Source organism: Carcharhinus amblyrhynchos, chromosome 23 (assembly GCF_965287045.1).
Source record: "Carcharhinus amblyrhynchos chromosome 23, sCarAmb.v2.hapA, whole genome shotgun sequence".
In the NCBI taxonomy this organism is placed as follows: Eukaryota; Metazoa; Chordata; class Chondrichthyes; order Carcharhiniformes; family Carcharhinidae; genus Carcharhinus; species Carcharhinus amblyrhynchos.
This window is the reverse complement of record NC_137346.1, coordinates 3,125,823-3,142,561: the sequence shown is the minus strand read 5'-3', so window position 1 is coordinate 3,142,561 and position 16,739 is coordinate 3,125,823. Positions and strand designations below refer to the sequence as shown.

The following is a 16,739-nucleotide window of genomic DNA, read 5'->3' as shown; positions in this document are numbered from 1 at the left end:
CTTTTGTCACTCTTTCTTTGTCTCTCTCCCATTGTATGTCTCTGTTCTTTCTCTGTCTCTCTCTGTCTCTGCTTTTGTCTCTCTCTCCCACTGCCTCTCTTCCTCTCTGTCTTTCTCTCTCCATCTCTCTCTGTCTCTCTCCCTTTGTCTCTCTCCCATTGTGCCTCTCTTCTTTCACTGTCTCTCCCTCTCTTTCTCTGTCTCTGCCTTTGTCTCATTCTCTCTCTCTCACTCTCTCTCTCGCTCCCTCTCTGACTGTCTCTCTCTCTCTCTCTCTTGCTCTCTCTCTCCCTCTCTGTCTCTCTCTCTCTTGCTCTCTCACTCTCTCTCTGTCTCTCACTCTGTCACTCACTCACTTTCTCTCATTCTCTCTCTCACTCTCTCTCTGTCTATCTCTCTCTCTGTCTCTCTCTCTCTCTCACACACACTCTGTCTCTCTCTCTCTCTCTCTGTTCCTTTGACCATTTGATCCATTAACTGCCTCCAGTCAGGTTTAATAACAACAGTAAACTGAATTCATTTGGACAGTTCCTTCCTTTGGGAATATGGGATTAGCTCTGTAATTCCTACTTTCACAGTGAAAAGGTTCGTTCACCAAATCGGAATGATTTAGCGTTTTTCCCAGAATAGGAGGCCATTCGGCCCCTCAAGCCTGTTCTACCATTCAGTAAGCTCATGGCTGGCCTTTATCCCATGGTTCCACAAGCATTAATACTCATTAACATCTGACCTCTGAACAGTCTCTGCTAATCCCCAGCCTCAGCGAGAATTTGAGATTTCCTCTACCCAAATATGCAATCAGATAATGTGGAATCCATCTCTGTAACCTCCTTCAACCCTAACGCTCCGAGATCTCTGCGCTCCTCCAAATCTTGCCTCTTGTATGCCCCCCATTCCCAAAGGCCCTCTCTAGGAGCCAGGCTTTTGTTTAGTCTGGATCTAAGTTCTGGAAACTTCTATCCTTCTTATATCATTTTCTCCTGAAAACCTCCCTGTCTGACCAATCCTTTGGTCATCTGGCCGGTATCTCCTGATGTGACTTGGTGTTGAGTATGGTTCCATTTCCGTGAAGTTCCTTATGGTATTTTATCACGGTAAAGATGCTAAGAACATAAAAATTAGGAACAGGGGTAGCCATTGGGCCCCTCAAGTCTGCTGTACCATTCACCATAGCTGATCTGGGTGTAGCCTCAGCTCCATGTTCCTGTCTGTCCCCCAGTAATCCTCGAATCCCTTGTCAATCACAATTTGTCCAAATTGGCCTTGAATGTGTTCAGTGAGCCAAGCTCCACCTGGAAAAGAGAATTCCCAAAACAAACCACCCTGGGAGGGAAGCAACTGCTCCTCATCTCGGTCCGAAAAGAGAGGCTCCTTACCGTTAAAGTGTTCCCCCCTGGTTCTAACGCCACCTCAAGGGAAGCATCCTCTCAATATCCACTCTATCAAGCCTCCTTCGAATCTTACACGTTGTAAGTTCTTCTAAACTCCAATGAGTTCAGGCCCAACCTTTCCTTTCAGACAACCCCATTCCCACCATCCCAGAAACCAGCCTAACGAGCCGACAGCAATGATTCGCAACCTGGGTTAGTGAGTGGGCAGCGTGAGTGACCGCTCCTCCACCTGAGTGGGACACAGGATTGAAATCATTCACCAACCGTGACCCCATGGATACGATTAAATACATTCAATACACACCAAATATTTCATAGCGAGTTAGAGAAAATGCTTCATCGCTTCTCTATTAATAGAACTGTCATCGACTTCAAATGGTAAAAACAAAAGGAATATTGACACTCTGGACACAGAGGGAGCGCACGGCTCTCACAGTCAGTGTGAACAATCCGCACACACCTCACTTCACTCACCCTTACCTTTACGTGTGAATCACTTCAGTCACAACGATTGGGAAAAAACTACGTGGATGGGAATCAGCGGAATCTGGAAACCCTGTCTCTGGATAATGGTCAACAAAATGTCTTGTGGGGACGCACTCAGAACCCGGATGGGCCGCATGTGACCCCTGGGCCACAGATTGCCCATCACTGACCGCTATATAAATTTTGTTATTTGGACCATTACCTGGAGTAGGGACCATGTCAGGTAGAGTTGTTGCATTAGCCTCTGATTGCTAGCAATGTGGCTCCTCTCACATTCCTGCTGCTTCCCTCACATTCTTTTCCCTTCTGTTATCCACCCTCAGATCCTTGTCTGGGTCCAGCTCCCATCTACACCATAACCAAAGTGACCATTCCTTACGGCATTGTGGACCAGCTATTCATTGTGTGGGCCAGCATTTCAAATCCCAATTCTGTCCTCACCCAACTATCCCACATCTTCAGACAGAGATTTACCGGAATGGTTTCAGGGATTTTTTAAGAAGTTTTTTATTAGTCACAAGTAAGGCTTACATTAACACTGAAATGAAGTTATTGTGAAATTCCCCTAGTCGCCGCACCCTGGTGCGTGTTCAGGTCAGTGCACCCTAACCAGCACGTCTTTCAGACTGTGGGAGGAAACCGGAGCACCCAGAGGAAACCCACGCAGACATGGGGAGAACGTGCAGACTGCGCACAGACAGTGACCCACGCCAGGAATCAAACCTGGGCCCCAGGTACTGCGAAGCAGCAGTGCTACCGTGATTTGGGGGTTTTAGTTACAGTGTTAGGATTGGAGAAGCGGGAGTTGTTCTCTTTGGAGTAAAGGAGGTTGAGAGGAAATCAGATGGAAGTTTACCGGATTGGGACGGGTTTGGATAAGGGAGACAAGGAAAAACCAGTCCCATTAGCTGATGTACAAGGATGAGGGGAGATGGATTTATGGTTTTGGGAGGAGATGCAGAGAGTGGTAATGACCTGAACTCCCTGTCCATGAGGGTGGTGGAAATGGGGAAGGTGAATGATTCAAAGGGAATTTGGATGGAAAGTTGAGGGCTACAGGGATAGAGAGGGGAAATGGGACAGTGGATTGCTGAACAGAGAGCTAGCATGGATACAATGGGCCAAAGGCTTGTTACTGTCCCCTCGCACTTCTTAGGGACCCGAGACAGAGATTGGAGAAAGAACCTTCATTTTAGTTATTCATTCACAGGTCATTAGCATCACAGAATGTATTGGCCAGTATTTTGTTCTGTTAAGGAAGGATTTGAACTGGAAACAGTGAAGGAAATGCAATAATTGAGTGATTTGGAGGGGAACTTGTGGTGGTGTTCCCAGATATCTGTTGCCTCTTGTCCTTCAAATGGCAGAGGTGGTGGGTTTGGAAGCAATTGTTGAAGGAGCCTCGGTGAGTTGTTTCCCTGGGATAATTATAGAAAGTCACATTTCTATAGCTACCCCATGATGTCCCAAAGCCAATGCAGAACCTTTGACATATAGTCATAAAATTGTAGAACCCCTACAGTGCAGAAGGAGGCCATTCAGCCCATCGAACGTGTACCAACAATTCCACCCTATCCCCATGACCCACATATTTACGCTGCTAATCCGTCGTGACACTAATGGACAATTTATCATTTAATGGATAATTTAAATTATAGGCTGGTTAGTTGAACGTCTGTGGTAGGTAAAATGTTAGAATCTGTCATTAAGGAGGAAATTGCAAAGCATCTTGAAGGGAATTGCTTGATAGAGCAGACGCAGCACGGTTTCATTGAAGGGAAGTCGTGTCTGACAAATTTACTGGAGTTCTATGAGGATGTGTCTAGGGCGGTGGATAGAGGAGAGCCGGTGGATGTGGTCTTTCTAGATTTTCAGAAGGCGTTTGACAAAGTGCCTCACAAGAGGTTATTGCAGAAGGTCGAGGGACATGGAGTTGGGGGTAGGGTGTTAGCGTGGATAGAGGATTGGTTGTCAAATAGGAGGCAGAGAGTGGGGGTCAACGGGTGCTATTCGGATTGGCGGATGGTGACTAGTGGAGTGCCCCAGGGGTCGGTGCTGGGGCCTCAGCTTTTTACCATTTATATAGATGATCTGGAGGAGGGAACCGAGTGTAGAGTGTCGAAATTTGCTGATGACACCAAGATTGGGGGAACGGCAAATTGTGCGGAGGGTGTTGAGAGTCTGCAGAAGGATCTAGATAGGCTGGACGAATGGGCCAGGAAATGGCAAATGGAATTTAATGTTGGCAAGTGTGAGGTGGTCCACTTTGGTAGGAAAAATGGTAGGAAGGACTATTACTTACGAGGCGAAAAACTGCAGCAGGCGACGGTGCAGAGGGACCTCGGGGTCCTTGTGCATGAGTCGCAAAAACCCAGCTTGCAGGTGCAGCAGGTGGTCAGGAAGGCGAATGGGATGCTGGCCTTCATAGCGAGGGGGATTGAATATAAAAGTAGGGAGGTCTTGCTGCAGCTGTATAGGGCATTGGTGAGGCCGCAACTGGAGTACTGTGTGCATTTTTGGGCGCCGCACCTGCGCAAAGATATTTTGGCCTTGGAGGGAGTGCAGAGGAGGTTTACTAAGCTGATACCGGAGTTGAGGGGGTTGAGCTATGAGGAGAGGCTAAATAAACTGGGCTTGTACTCGTTAGAGTTTAGAAGAATGAGAGGAGATCGCATTGAGACGTATAAGATGATGAATGGGATGGATAGGATAGAGGTGGAAAGACTCTTCCCGCTCAAAAAAGACAATAGAACTAGGGGGCACAGCCTCAAGATAAAAGGGGGGCGGTTTAGAACGGAGTTGAGGAGGAACTTCTTCACTCAAAGGGTGGTGAATCTCTGGAATTCTCTGCCCGTTGAAGTGGTGGAGGCTGCCTCGCTAAATATTTTTAAGACGCGGGTTGATGGGTTTTTGATAGGAGAGGGGATTAAGGGTTATGGGGAGAGGGCGGGAATGTGGAACTGAGCCACGACAGATCAGCCATGATCTTATTGAATGGCGGGGCAGGCTCGAAGGGCTAGATGGCCTACTCCTGCTCCTATTTCTTATGTTCTTATGTTCTTATCATGGCCAACCAACCTAACCCACACATCTTTGGATTGTGGGAGGAGACTGAAGCACCTGGAGGAAACCCACCCAGACACTGGGAGAACATGCAGATTCCACACATATAATGATCCAAGGCTGGAATTGAACCTGGGTCCCTGGCACTGTGAGGCAGCAGTGCTAATCTCTGTGCCACCATGCCTTAGATGTTGTGCTACACAGCAAGATCTCACCAGCTGCAATGTGAAAGTGAGCAGACCCCATTGCTGTTTATGATGTGGATTGAATGTTGGTCATGCGATACCAGGGGAACACCCCAGAGCTCCCTCAAAACAGTGACAATGAGATTCTTTACATCCAAAATGTGGGGATAAAGTGGCCCAGTTATTAACACTGGGGAAGAGTGGCACAGACAGGTTTAGAGCTCCCACTCGAGCCCACTCCCAGTTATACTGAATCTCCGTGTGAATAAGATGGGCTTACGTTACTATCCAGGTTCCAGGAGGTGGGGTGCACGGGGTGTCAGGCTAGGCAGAATAAAGTGGGAACTGGCAAGGATGCACTGTAAACCTGACCACCGCATCAATCCTCACTTGATCCAGCCCAGTTTCACAGCAGTGACCTGTTAACCGGGTACAATTCCCAGCTTCCCCCTCTCAATGGACACTCACTTCAAAGGCCAATCCCAGCTAATGATTTACTGCTACCCAACTGAAGCATTGAATAGTCTGTGGCCTGGAATCTACAGGGAGGCTGCTGCTAGCAACCATCCCAATAAACAGGGTTTTATAAAAGCAACCTCTCACCCTGCCTCCAGTGCCTGCATCTGCTCCCACTCATCGACAGTCACATCCCACCTTCTTCCCCAGAGTTTTGCTCCTGAGGAGTAAACTCCTGACAACATCCACAAAGGATTGATAGTGAAAATACAGACCCAATAAAAATGATGGTCAGTGTATATCACCCAGACACAGTGAAAATGTCCCAATTTTTATCAAATACGTCTTCTCTCTAAGTCACATATATGGATTTTAACACAGATGATCAAAGTCAATGTAGCACTCCCTCAGTACTGACCCTCTGACAGTGCGACACTCCCTCAGTACTGACCCTCTGACAGTGCGGCACTCCCTCAGTACTGACTCTCTGACAGTGCGGCACTCCCTCAGTACTGACCCTCTGACAGTGCAGAACTCCCTCAGCACTGACCCTCTGACAGTGCGGCACTCCCTCAGTACTGACCCTCTGACAGTGCGGCACTCCCTCAGCACTGACCCTCAGACACTGCGGCACTCCCTCAGTATTGACTCTCTGACAGTGCGGCACTCCCTCAGCACTGACCGTCTGACAGTGCGGCACTCCCTCAGTACTGACCCTCTGACAGTGCGGCACTCCCTCAGCACTGACCCTCTGACAGTGCGGCACTCCCTCAGTATTGACTCTCTGACAGTGCAGCACTCCCTCAGTACTGACCCTCTGACAGTGCGGCACTCCCTCAGCACTGACCGTCTGGCAGTGCGGCACTCCCTCAGCACTGACCCTCTGAGAGTGCGGCACTCCCTTAGTACTGACGTCTGACAGTGTGGCACCCCCTCAGCACTGACCCTCTGAGAGTGCGGCACTCCCTCAGCACTGACCGTCTGACAGTGTGGCACCCCCTCAGCACTGATCCTCTGACAGTGCGGCACTTGTACCTAAAGGTGAGAATGTTTTGATGGGGGACAGTGTAGAGGGAGCTTTACTCTGTATCTAATGCTGCACTGTACCTGTCCTGGGAGTGTTTGATGGGGACAGTGTAGAGTGAGCTTTACTCTGAATCTAACCTCATGCTGTACCTGTCCTGGGAATATTTGTTGGGGACAGTGCAGAGGAAGGTTAACTCTGTATCTAACCCTGTGCTGGGAGTGTTTGATGGGACAGTGTAGAGTCATAGAGGTTTACAACATGGAAACAGGCCCTTTGGCCCAAATTGTTCATGCCGCCCTTTCTTTTAACCCCTAAGCTAGTCCCAAATACCTGCATTTGGCCCATATCCCGCTATACCCATTTTACCCATGTAACTGTCTAAACACTTTTTAAAAGACAAAATTGTACCCACCTCTACTACTACCTCTGGCAGCTCGTTCCAGACACTCAACAACCTCTGTGTGACCCCACTTTTAAGGAGCTACGAACATATACCCCTCGATCTCTTTGTTCTATAACTCTCCCCACACCCTACGATTAACTAAGTCCTGCCCTTGTTCAATCTACCAAAATGCATCACCTTGCATTTATCTAAATTAAACTCCATCTACCATTCGTCAGCCCACTGACCCAATTAATCAAGATCCTGTTGCAATCCTAGATAACCTTCTTCACTGTCCATTTGGCCACGAATCTGGGTGTCATCTGCAAATTTACTAACCATGCCCACTAAAATCATTAATATAAATGACAAATAACAGTGGACCCAGCACTGATCCCTGAGGCACACCGCTGGTCACAGGCCTCTAGTTTGAAAAACAACCCTCTACAACCACCCTCTGTCCTCAGTTATCAAGCCAATTCTATATCCATTTAGCTAATCAACTTGGATCCAGTGAGATTTAACCTTATGCAACAACCTACCTTGCGGTACCTTGTCAAAGGCCTTGCTAAAGTCCATGTAGACAACATCAACTGCACTGCCCACATCAACCATCTTGGTTACCCCTTCAAAAAAATTAGTCAAATTTGTGAGACATGATTTTCCACTCACAAAGCCATGCTGACTGTCCCTAATCAGTCCTCGTGTCTCTAAATACCTGTAGACCCAGTCTCTCAAAATACCTTCTAACAACTTACCCACTACAGATGTGAGGCTCACTGGCCTATAGTTCCCAAGCTTTTCCCTGCAGCCATTTTTAAACAAGAGTGTAGAGGGAGCTTTACTCTGTATCTAACCCCGTGCTGTACCTGCCCTGGGTGTGTTTGATGGGGGACAGTGTAGAGGGAGCTTTACTCTGTATCTAACCCCGTGCTGTACCTGCCCTGGGTGTGTTTGATGGGGGACAGTGTAGAGGGAGCTTTACTCTGTATCTAACCCCATGCTGTACCTGTCCTGGGAGTGTTTGATGGTGGTCAGTGTAGAGGGAGCTTTACTCTGTATCTAACCCCATGCTGTACCTGTCCTGGGAGTGTTTGATGGGGGACAGTGTAGAGGGAGCTTTACTCTGTATCTAACCCCGTGTTGTACCTGTCCTGGGAGTGTTTGATGGGGGACAGTGTAGAGGGAGCTTTACTCTGTATCTAACCCCGTGCTGTTCCTGTCCTGGGAGTGTTTGATGGGGGACAGTGTAGAGGGGGCTTTACTCTGTATCTAACCCCGTGCTGTACCTGTCCTGGGACTGTTTGTGCCGACAGTGGGTACAGAGTGAGTGTGAGTTCATTCTCAGCTTGGATATTACCCACATGACCTTTTCTCAGTCAAACCATGAACTGAAATGTCACCGCACAGTGAGTCATCCATTCTGGCTTCAGATTGGCCATTCTGAGTGCTATTTCTGAGAAGATTTCTGAGAATCTGTTTATCTGACTGAGATTTTATCGTTATGTTCTCCAATCACTGAGGTTTAGAAACATTGAATTTGGAACAAAATCAACATGAACCCTTCAGTCCTCCAGGACCTTGTGTCGTAGTTTGCCTTTCTTCTCCTCTGTGTCTTTCTTTGTGTGTGTCTCTCTCTCTGTCTTTCTCTCTCTGTCTCTCTCTGGGTGTCTCTCTCTGTGTCTCTGTCTGTCTCTCTGTCTGTTTCTCTGTGTCTCTGTCTGTGTGTCTCTCTCTGTGTCTCAGTGTCTTTCTCTCTGTGTCTCAGTATCTTTCTCTCTGTGTCTCTCTCACTGTCTCTCTGTGTATCTCTCTCTCTCTGTGTCTGTTTCTTTGTGTCTCTCTCTGTCCCTCTCTGTGTTTCTCTCTCTCTCTGTGCCTCTCTGTCTGTCTTTCATTCTCCATCACTCTGTCTTTGCTGTCTGTCGATATCTCTTCCACCCTGTCTACGTCTTAATGTATGTGCAGCTATCTCTCTGTCTCTCCGTCTCTTCCGTCTGTGCTCTCTGCAGTGTAAAGTGAGTGATGATGAGTGATGATCTCTCGCCGTGTTACCAGCTCAAACAGATAAACAGCTCAAAACAATCTTTAAAATTCTGTAGGGTTTTTTCTGAGTGAAAGGAAAGAGTTGCGTTTGTATAGTGCCTGCCACAACTTCAGCAGGTAGCAAAGTACTTTTTGAAGTTTAGTCACGATTGTAATGTAGCAATTGTAGCAATAAGTGTTTACACAGCAAGATCCACAAACTGCAATGTGATAGTGAGCAGATAAACTGCTTCAGTGGTGTTGCTCACATCATCATACCCCAGACAGGACCCGTACCCCAGTGAGAGTCAGTGTGTGTGGGACCCGTACCCCAGTGAGAGTCAGTATGTGTGGAACCTGTACCCCAGTGAGAGTCAGTGTGTGTGGGACCCGTACCCCAGTGTGAATCAGTGTGTGTGGGACCCATACCCCAGTGAGAGTCAGTGTGTGTGGGACCTGTACCCCAGTGAGAGTCAGTGTGTGTGGGACCCGTACTCCAGTGTGAATCAGTGTGTGTGGGACCCATACCCCAGTGAGAGTCAGTGTGTGTGGGACCCGTACCCCAGTGAGGGTCAGTGTATGTGGGACCCGTACCCCAGTGAGAGTCAGTGTGTGTGTGAGACCCGTAATCCAGTGAGAGTCAGTGTGTGTGGGACCCGTACCCCATTGAGAGTCAGTGTATACGGACCCATGCCCCAGTGAGAGTCAGTGTGTGTGGAACCTGTACCCCAGTGAGAATCAGTGTATATGGACCTGAACCCCAGTGAGAGTCAGTGTGTGTGGGACCCGTACCCCAGTGAGGGTCAGTGTATGTGGGACCCGTACCCCAGTGAGAGTCAGTGTGTGTGTGAGACCTGTAATCCAGTGAGAGTCAGTGTGTGTGGGACCCGTACCCCATTGAGAGTCAGTGTATACGGACCCATACCCCAGTGAGAGTCAGTGTGTGTGGAACCTGTACCCCAGTGAGAATCAGTGTATATGGACCTGAACCCCAGTGAGAGTCAGTGTGTGTGGGACCCCTACCCCAGTGTGTGTCAGTGTGTGTGGGACCCGTACCCCAGTGAGAGTCAATGTGTGTGGGACCGTACCCCAGTGAGAGTCAGTGTGTGTGGGACCCGTACCCCAGTGAGAGTCAGTGTGTGTGGAACCTGTACCCCAGTGAGAATCAGTGTATATGGACCTGAACCCCAGTGAGAGTCAGTGTGTGTGGGACCCCTACCCCAGTGTGTGTCAGTGTGTGTGGGACCCGTACCCCAGTGAGAGAATGTGTGTGGGACCGTACCCCAGTGAGAGTCAGTGTGTATGGGACCCGTACCCCAGTGTGAGTCAGTGTGTATGGGACCCGTACCCCAGTGTGAGTCAGTGTGTGTGAAACCCGTACCCCAGTGAGTGTCAGTTTGTGTGTGACCCGTACCCCAGTGTGAGTCAGTGTGTGTGGGACCTGTACCCCAGTGAGAGTCAGTGTGTGTGGGACCCCTACCCCAGTGTGAGTCAGTGTGTGTGTGGGACCCGTACCCCAGTGAGAGTCAATGTGTGTGGGACCGTACCCCAGTGAGAGTCAGTGTGTGTGGAACCTGTACCCCAGTGAGAGTCAGTGTGTGTGGAACCTGTACCCCAGCGAGAGTCAGTGTGTGTGGGACCCGTACCCCAGTGAGAGTCAGTGTGTATGGAACCCGTACCCCAGTGTGAGTCAGTGTGTGTGGGACCCGTACCCCAGTGAGTGTCAGTTTGTGTGTGACCCGTACCCCAGTGAGTGTCAGTTTGTGTGTGACCCGTACCCCAGTGAGAGTCAGTGTGTGTGGGACCCGTACCCCAGTGAGAGTCAGTGTGTGTGGGACCTGTACCCCAGTGAGAGTCAGTGTGTGTGGGACCCATACCATGCGAGTCAGTGCGTGTGGGACCCATACCCCATTGAGAGTCAGTGTATGTGGGACCCGTACCCCAGTGAGAGTCAGTGTGTGTTTGAGACCCGTAATCCAGTGAGAGTCAGTGTGTGTGGGACCTTTACCCCAAAGAGAGTCAGTGTGTGTGGGACCCGTACCCCAGTGAGAGTCAGTGTGTGTGGGACCCGTACCCCAGTGAGGGTCAGTGTGTGTGGGACCCGTACCCCAGTGAGAGTCAGTTTGTGTGGGAGCCGTACCCCAGTGAGAGTCAGTGTATACAGACCCATACCCCAGTGAGAGTCAGTGTGTATGGGACCCGTACCCCAGTGAGAGTCAGTGTGTGTGGGACCCGTACCTCACTGAGAGTGTGTATGTGAGACCCGTACCCCAGTGAGAGTCAGTGTGTGTGTGAGACCCGTAATCCAGTGAGAGTCAGTGTGTGTGGGACCTGTACCCCAGTGAGAGTCAGTGTATACGGACCCATACCCCAGTGAGAGTCAGTGTGTATGGGACCCATACCCCAGTGAGAGTCAGTGTGTGTGGGACCCGTACCCCAGTGGGAGTCAGTGTGTGTGGGACCTGTACCCCTGTGAGAGTCAGTGTGTGTGGAACCTGTACTCCAGTGAGAATCAGTGTATATGAACCTGAACCCCAGTGAGAGTCAGTGTGTGTGGGACCCCTACCCCAGTGTGAGTCAGTGTGTGTGGGACCCGTACCCCAGTGAGAGTCAATGTGTGTGGGACTGTACCCCAGTGAGAGTCAGTATGTGTGGGACCCGTACCCCAGTGAGAATCAGTGTGTGTGGGAGCCGTACCCCAGTGAGAGTCAGTGTGTGTGGGACCCGTACCCCAGTGAGGGTCAGTGTGTGTGGGACCCGTACCCCAGTGAGAGTCAGTGTGTGTGTGGGACCTGTACCCCAGTGAGAGTCAGTGTGTGTGGGACCCGTACCCCAGTGAGAGTCAGTGTGTGTGGGACCCGTACCCCAGTGAGAATCAGTGTGTGTGGGACCCGTACCCCAGTGAGAGTCAGTGTGCGTGGGACCCGTACCCCAGTGAGAATCAGTGTGTGTGGGACCCGTACCCCAGTGAGAGTCAGTGTGCGTGGAACCCATACCCCAGTGAGAGTCAGTGTGTGTGGGACCCATACCCCAGTGAGAGACAGTGTGTGTGGGACCCGTACCCCAGTGAGAGTCAGTGTGTGTGGGACCCATACCATGAGAGTCAGTGCGTGTGGGACCCATACCCCATTGAGAGTCAGTGTATGTGGGACCCGTGCCCCAGTGAGAGTCAGTGTGTGTGGGACCCGTACCCCAGTGAGAGTCAGTGTGTGTGGAACCCGTACCCCAGTGAGGGTCAGTGTGTGGGACCCGTAACCCAGTGAGAGTCAGTGTGTGGGACCCGTAACCCAGTGAGAGTCAGTGTGTGGGACGCGTAACCCAGTGAGAGTCTGTGTGGGGGGACTCATTGAGTATTTGTTGTACTGACCCTGTAGACCAGACATCCCAGGAAAGCTGCCCTGGTGCTGAGTCTCAAAGAACAAACAGGCCCTCCAAGCCTGCACCAATCATGATGCCTGCCTAAACTCAAAACTTACGGAGTCCGTCTCCTTCCATTCCCCTCCTATCCATGTAATCATCTAGATGCCGTTTAAATGCTGCTTTCGCACCTGCTGCCATCACCTCCCCCGGCAGCGCGTTCCAGACACTCAGCACCCTCTGTGTGAAAAAATGCCCCTCTGGACACTTTTGCATCTCTCTCGTCTCCCTTTAAATCTATGCCCTCTAGTTTTAGACTCCACTACTTTTGGGAAAAGATATTGACTATCTACCTGATCTGTGTCCCTCATTATTTTATAGACCTCTATAAGATCACCCCTCAGCCTTCTGTGCTCCAGAGAAAAAAATCCTAGTCTATACAGCCTCTCCTTATAACTGATACCCTCCAGACCAAGCAACATCCTGGTAAACCTCTTCTGTACCCTCTCCAAAGCCTCCACGTCCTTCTGGCAGTGTGGTGACCAGAATTGTACACAATGTTCTAAATAAGGCCTAACTAAGGTTCTGTACAGCAGCAGCATGACCTGCCAATTTTTAAACTCAATGCCCTTACTGATGAAGGCAGACATGCCGTATGCTTTCTTGACTAATTTATCCACCTGCGTTGCCACTTTCAGTGATTGGTGGACATGTACACTCAGATCTCTCTGCCTGTCAATATCTTAAGAGGTCTACCATTTACTGTATAATTCCTACAAGCATTGGTGTTTCCAAAATGCATTACCTTACATTTGTCTGGATTAAACTCCATCTGCCATTTCTCTGCCCAAGTCTCCAAATGGTCTATATCTTGCTGTATCCTCTGATAATCCTCTTCACTATCCAAACTCCACCAATTTCTGTGTCATCTACCAACTTACTAATCAGACCAGCTACGTTTTCCTCCAAATCATTTCTATCTACTACGAACAACAAAGGCCCCAGGACTGATCCCTGTGGAACACTGCGAGTCACAGCATTGCATCCAGAAAATCACCCCTCTACTGCTAAACTCTGTCTTCTATGGCCAAGATGTGGGTATGCCGGCGTTGGACTGGCGTAAACACAGTAAAAAGTCTGACAACACCAGGTTTTAGTCCAACCTATTTATTTGATAATATACTCGCAAGCTTTCGAGGGGTTACCCTCTTCGTCAGGTGAATGGAGAACTCTCCATTCACCTGACGAAGAGGGTAACCCCTCGAAAGCTTGCGAGTATATTATCAAATAAATAGGTTGGACTAAAACCTGGTGTTGTCAGACTTTGTTCTATGGCCAAACCAGTTCTGTATGCCAGCTCTGCTCTGATCCCGTGTGCCAGCTCTGCTCTGATCCCGTGTGCCTTCACCTTTCCTACCAGGCTGCCATGAGATACCTTGTCAAAGGCTTTACTGAAGTCCATGTAGTCATCATCCGCTGCCTTTCCCTCATTGATCACCTTCGTCACTTCCTCGAAAAACTCAATCAAGTTAGTGAGGCATGACCTCCCCTTCACAAAACCATGTTGCCTCTCAGTAATCCGTCCATTTGTTTCCAAATGTGGGTCAATCTTGTCCCTAAGAATCTTTTGCAATAATTTCCCTGCCACTGACGTAAGGCTCACCGGTCTAATCTCATTCAGGATGAGGTTTAAATAATCCTTCTACCGCAACTGCCCCCCAGCAGATTTATATATTACTTACATTGGTTGTAGTCGAGGGTCTGTGATAGGGTGGCCGGACAGTGGGTACGTCCGGAGTTTGCTGGCTAGTCTCAGCTTTCTCGGAGGGCCATCGATTACCGCTGGCCGTTGTCAGGTTCTCCAGCTGGTGGGAGAGGTGTCGTACCTGATCTCGCAGCTCCAGGTTCTCCTGTTGGAGGTGGTTCAGTGTCTGGGAGAGGGGGTTCAAGAGTTTGAACATGTCCTCGATGCGCTTTTCCACCTCCCTCTTTAGCGCGCTAATGTCCACATGAACCTCCTTAATCGCCTCCTGCAATGTTCCCTCAAAGTAGCCCACAGCCTGCCTGAGAGTGGCAGGCTCAGGCTCCACCAAGCTCTTAGACTCCATGTGTTTAAATGTGTCTCCAACCCAAACAACCAGACCCGACTTGTCGAAATTGTTTGTGTTTTACAGGGTGGAAGTTTCTCTCAGTTATCCGAACCCCTCTTCTCTGTCCGTCCTCCGACTCCAATCGAGATCAGTCCTTCATTCAGTCCCTGTAGATTGATGCTGACTGACTCTCACTCTCTCTCCGTCTCTCTCGCCCGCTTTCTCTTACTTGCTACACATCTGCTGTCTAATCTCAGTTACAGAAGAATAGAGTCAGAGGCAGCAGGGGAGAGGCTGCCAGACTCTGTCAGAGCTGTTTTGGGTGAGTAGTAGCTGGGGGGGGGTGGGGGGGGGGGTCTTGTAGGGAGCAGCTGGACCAGGGCTGTCTGTCAGAGGTTGAGAAGGATGGTGGTGGGGGTGGGGGGGAGTGGTGATGGAGGAGGGGGGGAAGGCTGTGGGAGGTGTCCCTGTAATCAGACACTGTCACTGCACTCTGCACAGTTCAGGCATTCCTTATCAGGGTAGCTGGAGGCGTGGAGATCAGTGTGAGCTGTGAGTGGGACTTACCTCAGCGCACACACACACATACACGCTGTGAGACAGGAAAGCTTTTCTCAGGCAATAGATAATGACAGCCGTTAACACAATCACTGCAACTTGTGGCTGCCAGGGAACATTAGGTTCATTAACTCCCAGATATCGGTTTCTCATTGCAATGTGGCCTTGTGTGATTATCGTGGGGAGGGGAGGCAGTGCCATAAACAGACCCCCAAAATTCCCAAGGGGATGGGCCACATTCTCTCTCTCTCTCTCTCTCTCTCCCCCTCCTCCTCCCCCTGTCTGACTCTCTCCTTTCTGCTATGGACATCTGTCCTGTGGTAGCGATGGCCCCTTGACTACCTGGCCATTCCTGAGTGTGTTGGTCAGACTGGCAGAAGGGAAAGTGGGGAAGGGATTTCTCACAACACTGCTTCCTGGAGTGGGTGGGGGAGTGGGGAGGGTGGGGGAGAGGGGGTCCGCAGTAGGTAGGCCTCCTTGGTGCCATCTGAAAATGTAGAGCATCACAGTCAAACCCAATCACTGAAATGTGACCAAGAGTAAGAAACCTGATTTGTTTTACCATGCTGCTGCCCCAGGTCTCCAAGGCCTGCAGGTTATACCCAAGTAATAGCTGAGGTGGTGTGGGGGAGGGGTGGCCTGGGACACCAATTTTGTTGGTGTGTAGTCTCAGAAATTAAAGTTACAGAAATGCCTCTACTTTCTCAGAAGACTAAGGAAATTTGGCATGTCAGCTACGACTCTCACCAACTTTTACAGATGCACATTGAAAACATTCTTCCTGGTTGTATCACAGCTCGGTCTGGCTCCTGCTCTGCCCAAGACCACAAGGAATTACAAAATATCATGAATGTACCCCAATCCATCACACAAACCAGCCTGTCATCCGTTGACTCTGTCTGTACTCCCCACTGCCTCGGCAAAGCAGCCAGCATAATTAAGGATCCCACACACCCCAGACATTCTCTTCCACCTTCTTCCATTGGGAACAAGATACAAGAGTCTGAGGTTACGTAACAACCAACTCAAGAACAGCTTCTTCCCTGCTGCCATCATACTTTTAAAGGCACCTATCTTGTATTAAGCTGATTTATTTCTACACCCTATCTGTAACTGCAATATTATATTCTGCACCCTTTCCCTTCCTTCTCCCCTCTGTACTCTATTAATGATATGTTTTGTCTGTAAAGCGCTCAAGAAACAGTACTCCTTATTGTATCCCAATATATGTGACAATAATAAATCAAATCAAATCACCAGTATCAACCTCCACCCTAGTAGGTTGTCCACTTACCTTCAGAACTATCTAGATCCTACATGATTCACCGCAGGGTGGTACAGTGGCTAGCACTGCTGCCTCACAGTGCCTGGAACCTGGGTTCGATTCTGGCCTTGGGTCACTGTCTGTGTGGAGTTTGCACATTCTCCCTGTGTCTGCGTGGGTTTCCTCCGGGTACTGCGGTTTCCTCCCACAGTCCGAAAGTTGTGCTGATCAGGTGGCCGTGCTAAATTCAGACCGCGCTGTGGTGATATTACTGATAGCCCGTTAACTATCCTTGTTCCAGCATTCACTCATTGAATGGCCCATTTTGGCACATCTGTGACATCCTTGTTGCTGTTTTGACTTCTTTTGGGTAGTTCCCAACTTGTGGATCTTCATTCCTGCACCAAATTGTAAAGCCTCTTTAGCAACCAGTTCCAGTGACACTGTGATTTCTA

The 16,739-nt window shown here is 49.5% G+C and overlaps 1 protein-coding gene across 2 annotated transcripts in view; it reads right to left on the bottom strand.

Moving 5' to 3' along the window:
* The window catches only part of smtnl (smoothelin, like), a 52,563-nt gene extending 37,758 nt beyond the window's left edge, over positions 1 to 14,805 (bottom strand). For both annotated transcript variants that reach the window (XM_080211074.1, XM_080211075.1), the window contains exon 1: positions 14,115 to 14,805. In XM_080211074.1, the coding sequence (XP_080067200.1) occupies positions 14,115 to 14,480 (366 nt within the window). In that variant the 5' untranslated portion in view covers positions 14,481 to 14,805. The remainder of the gene's footprint in view (positions 1 to 14,114) is intronic.
* Between the last annotated feature and the right edge of the window lie 1,934 nt (positions 14,806 to 16,739).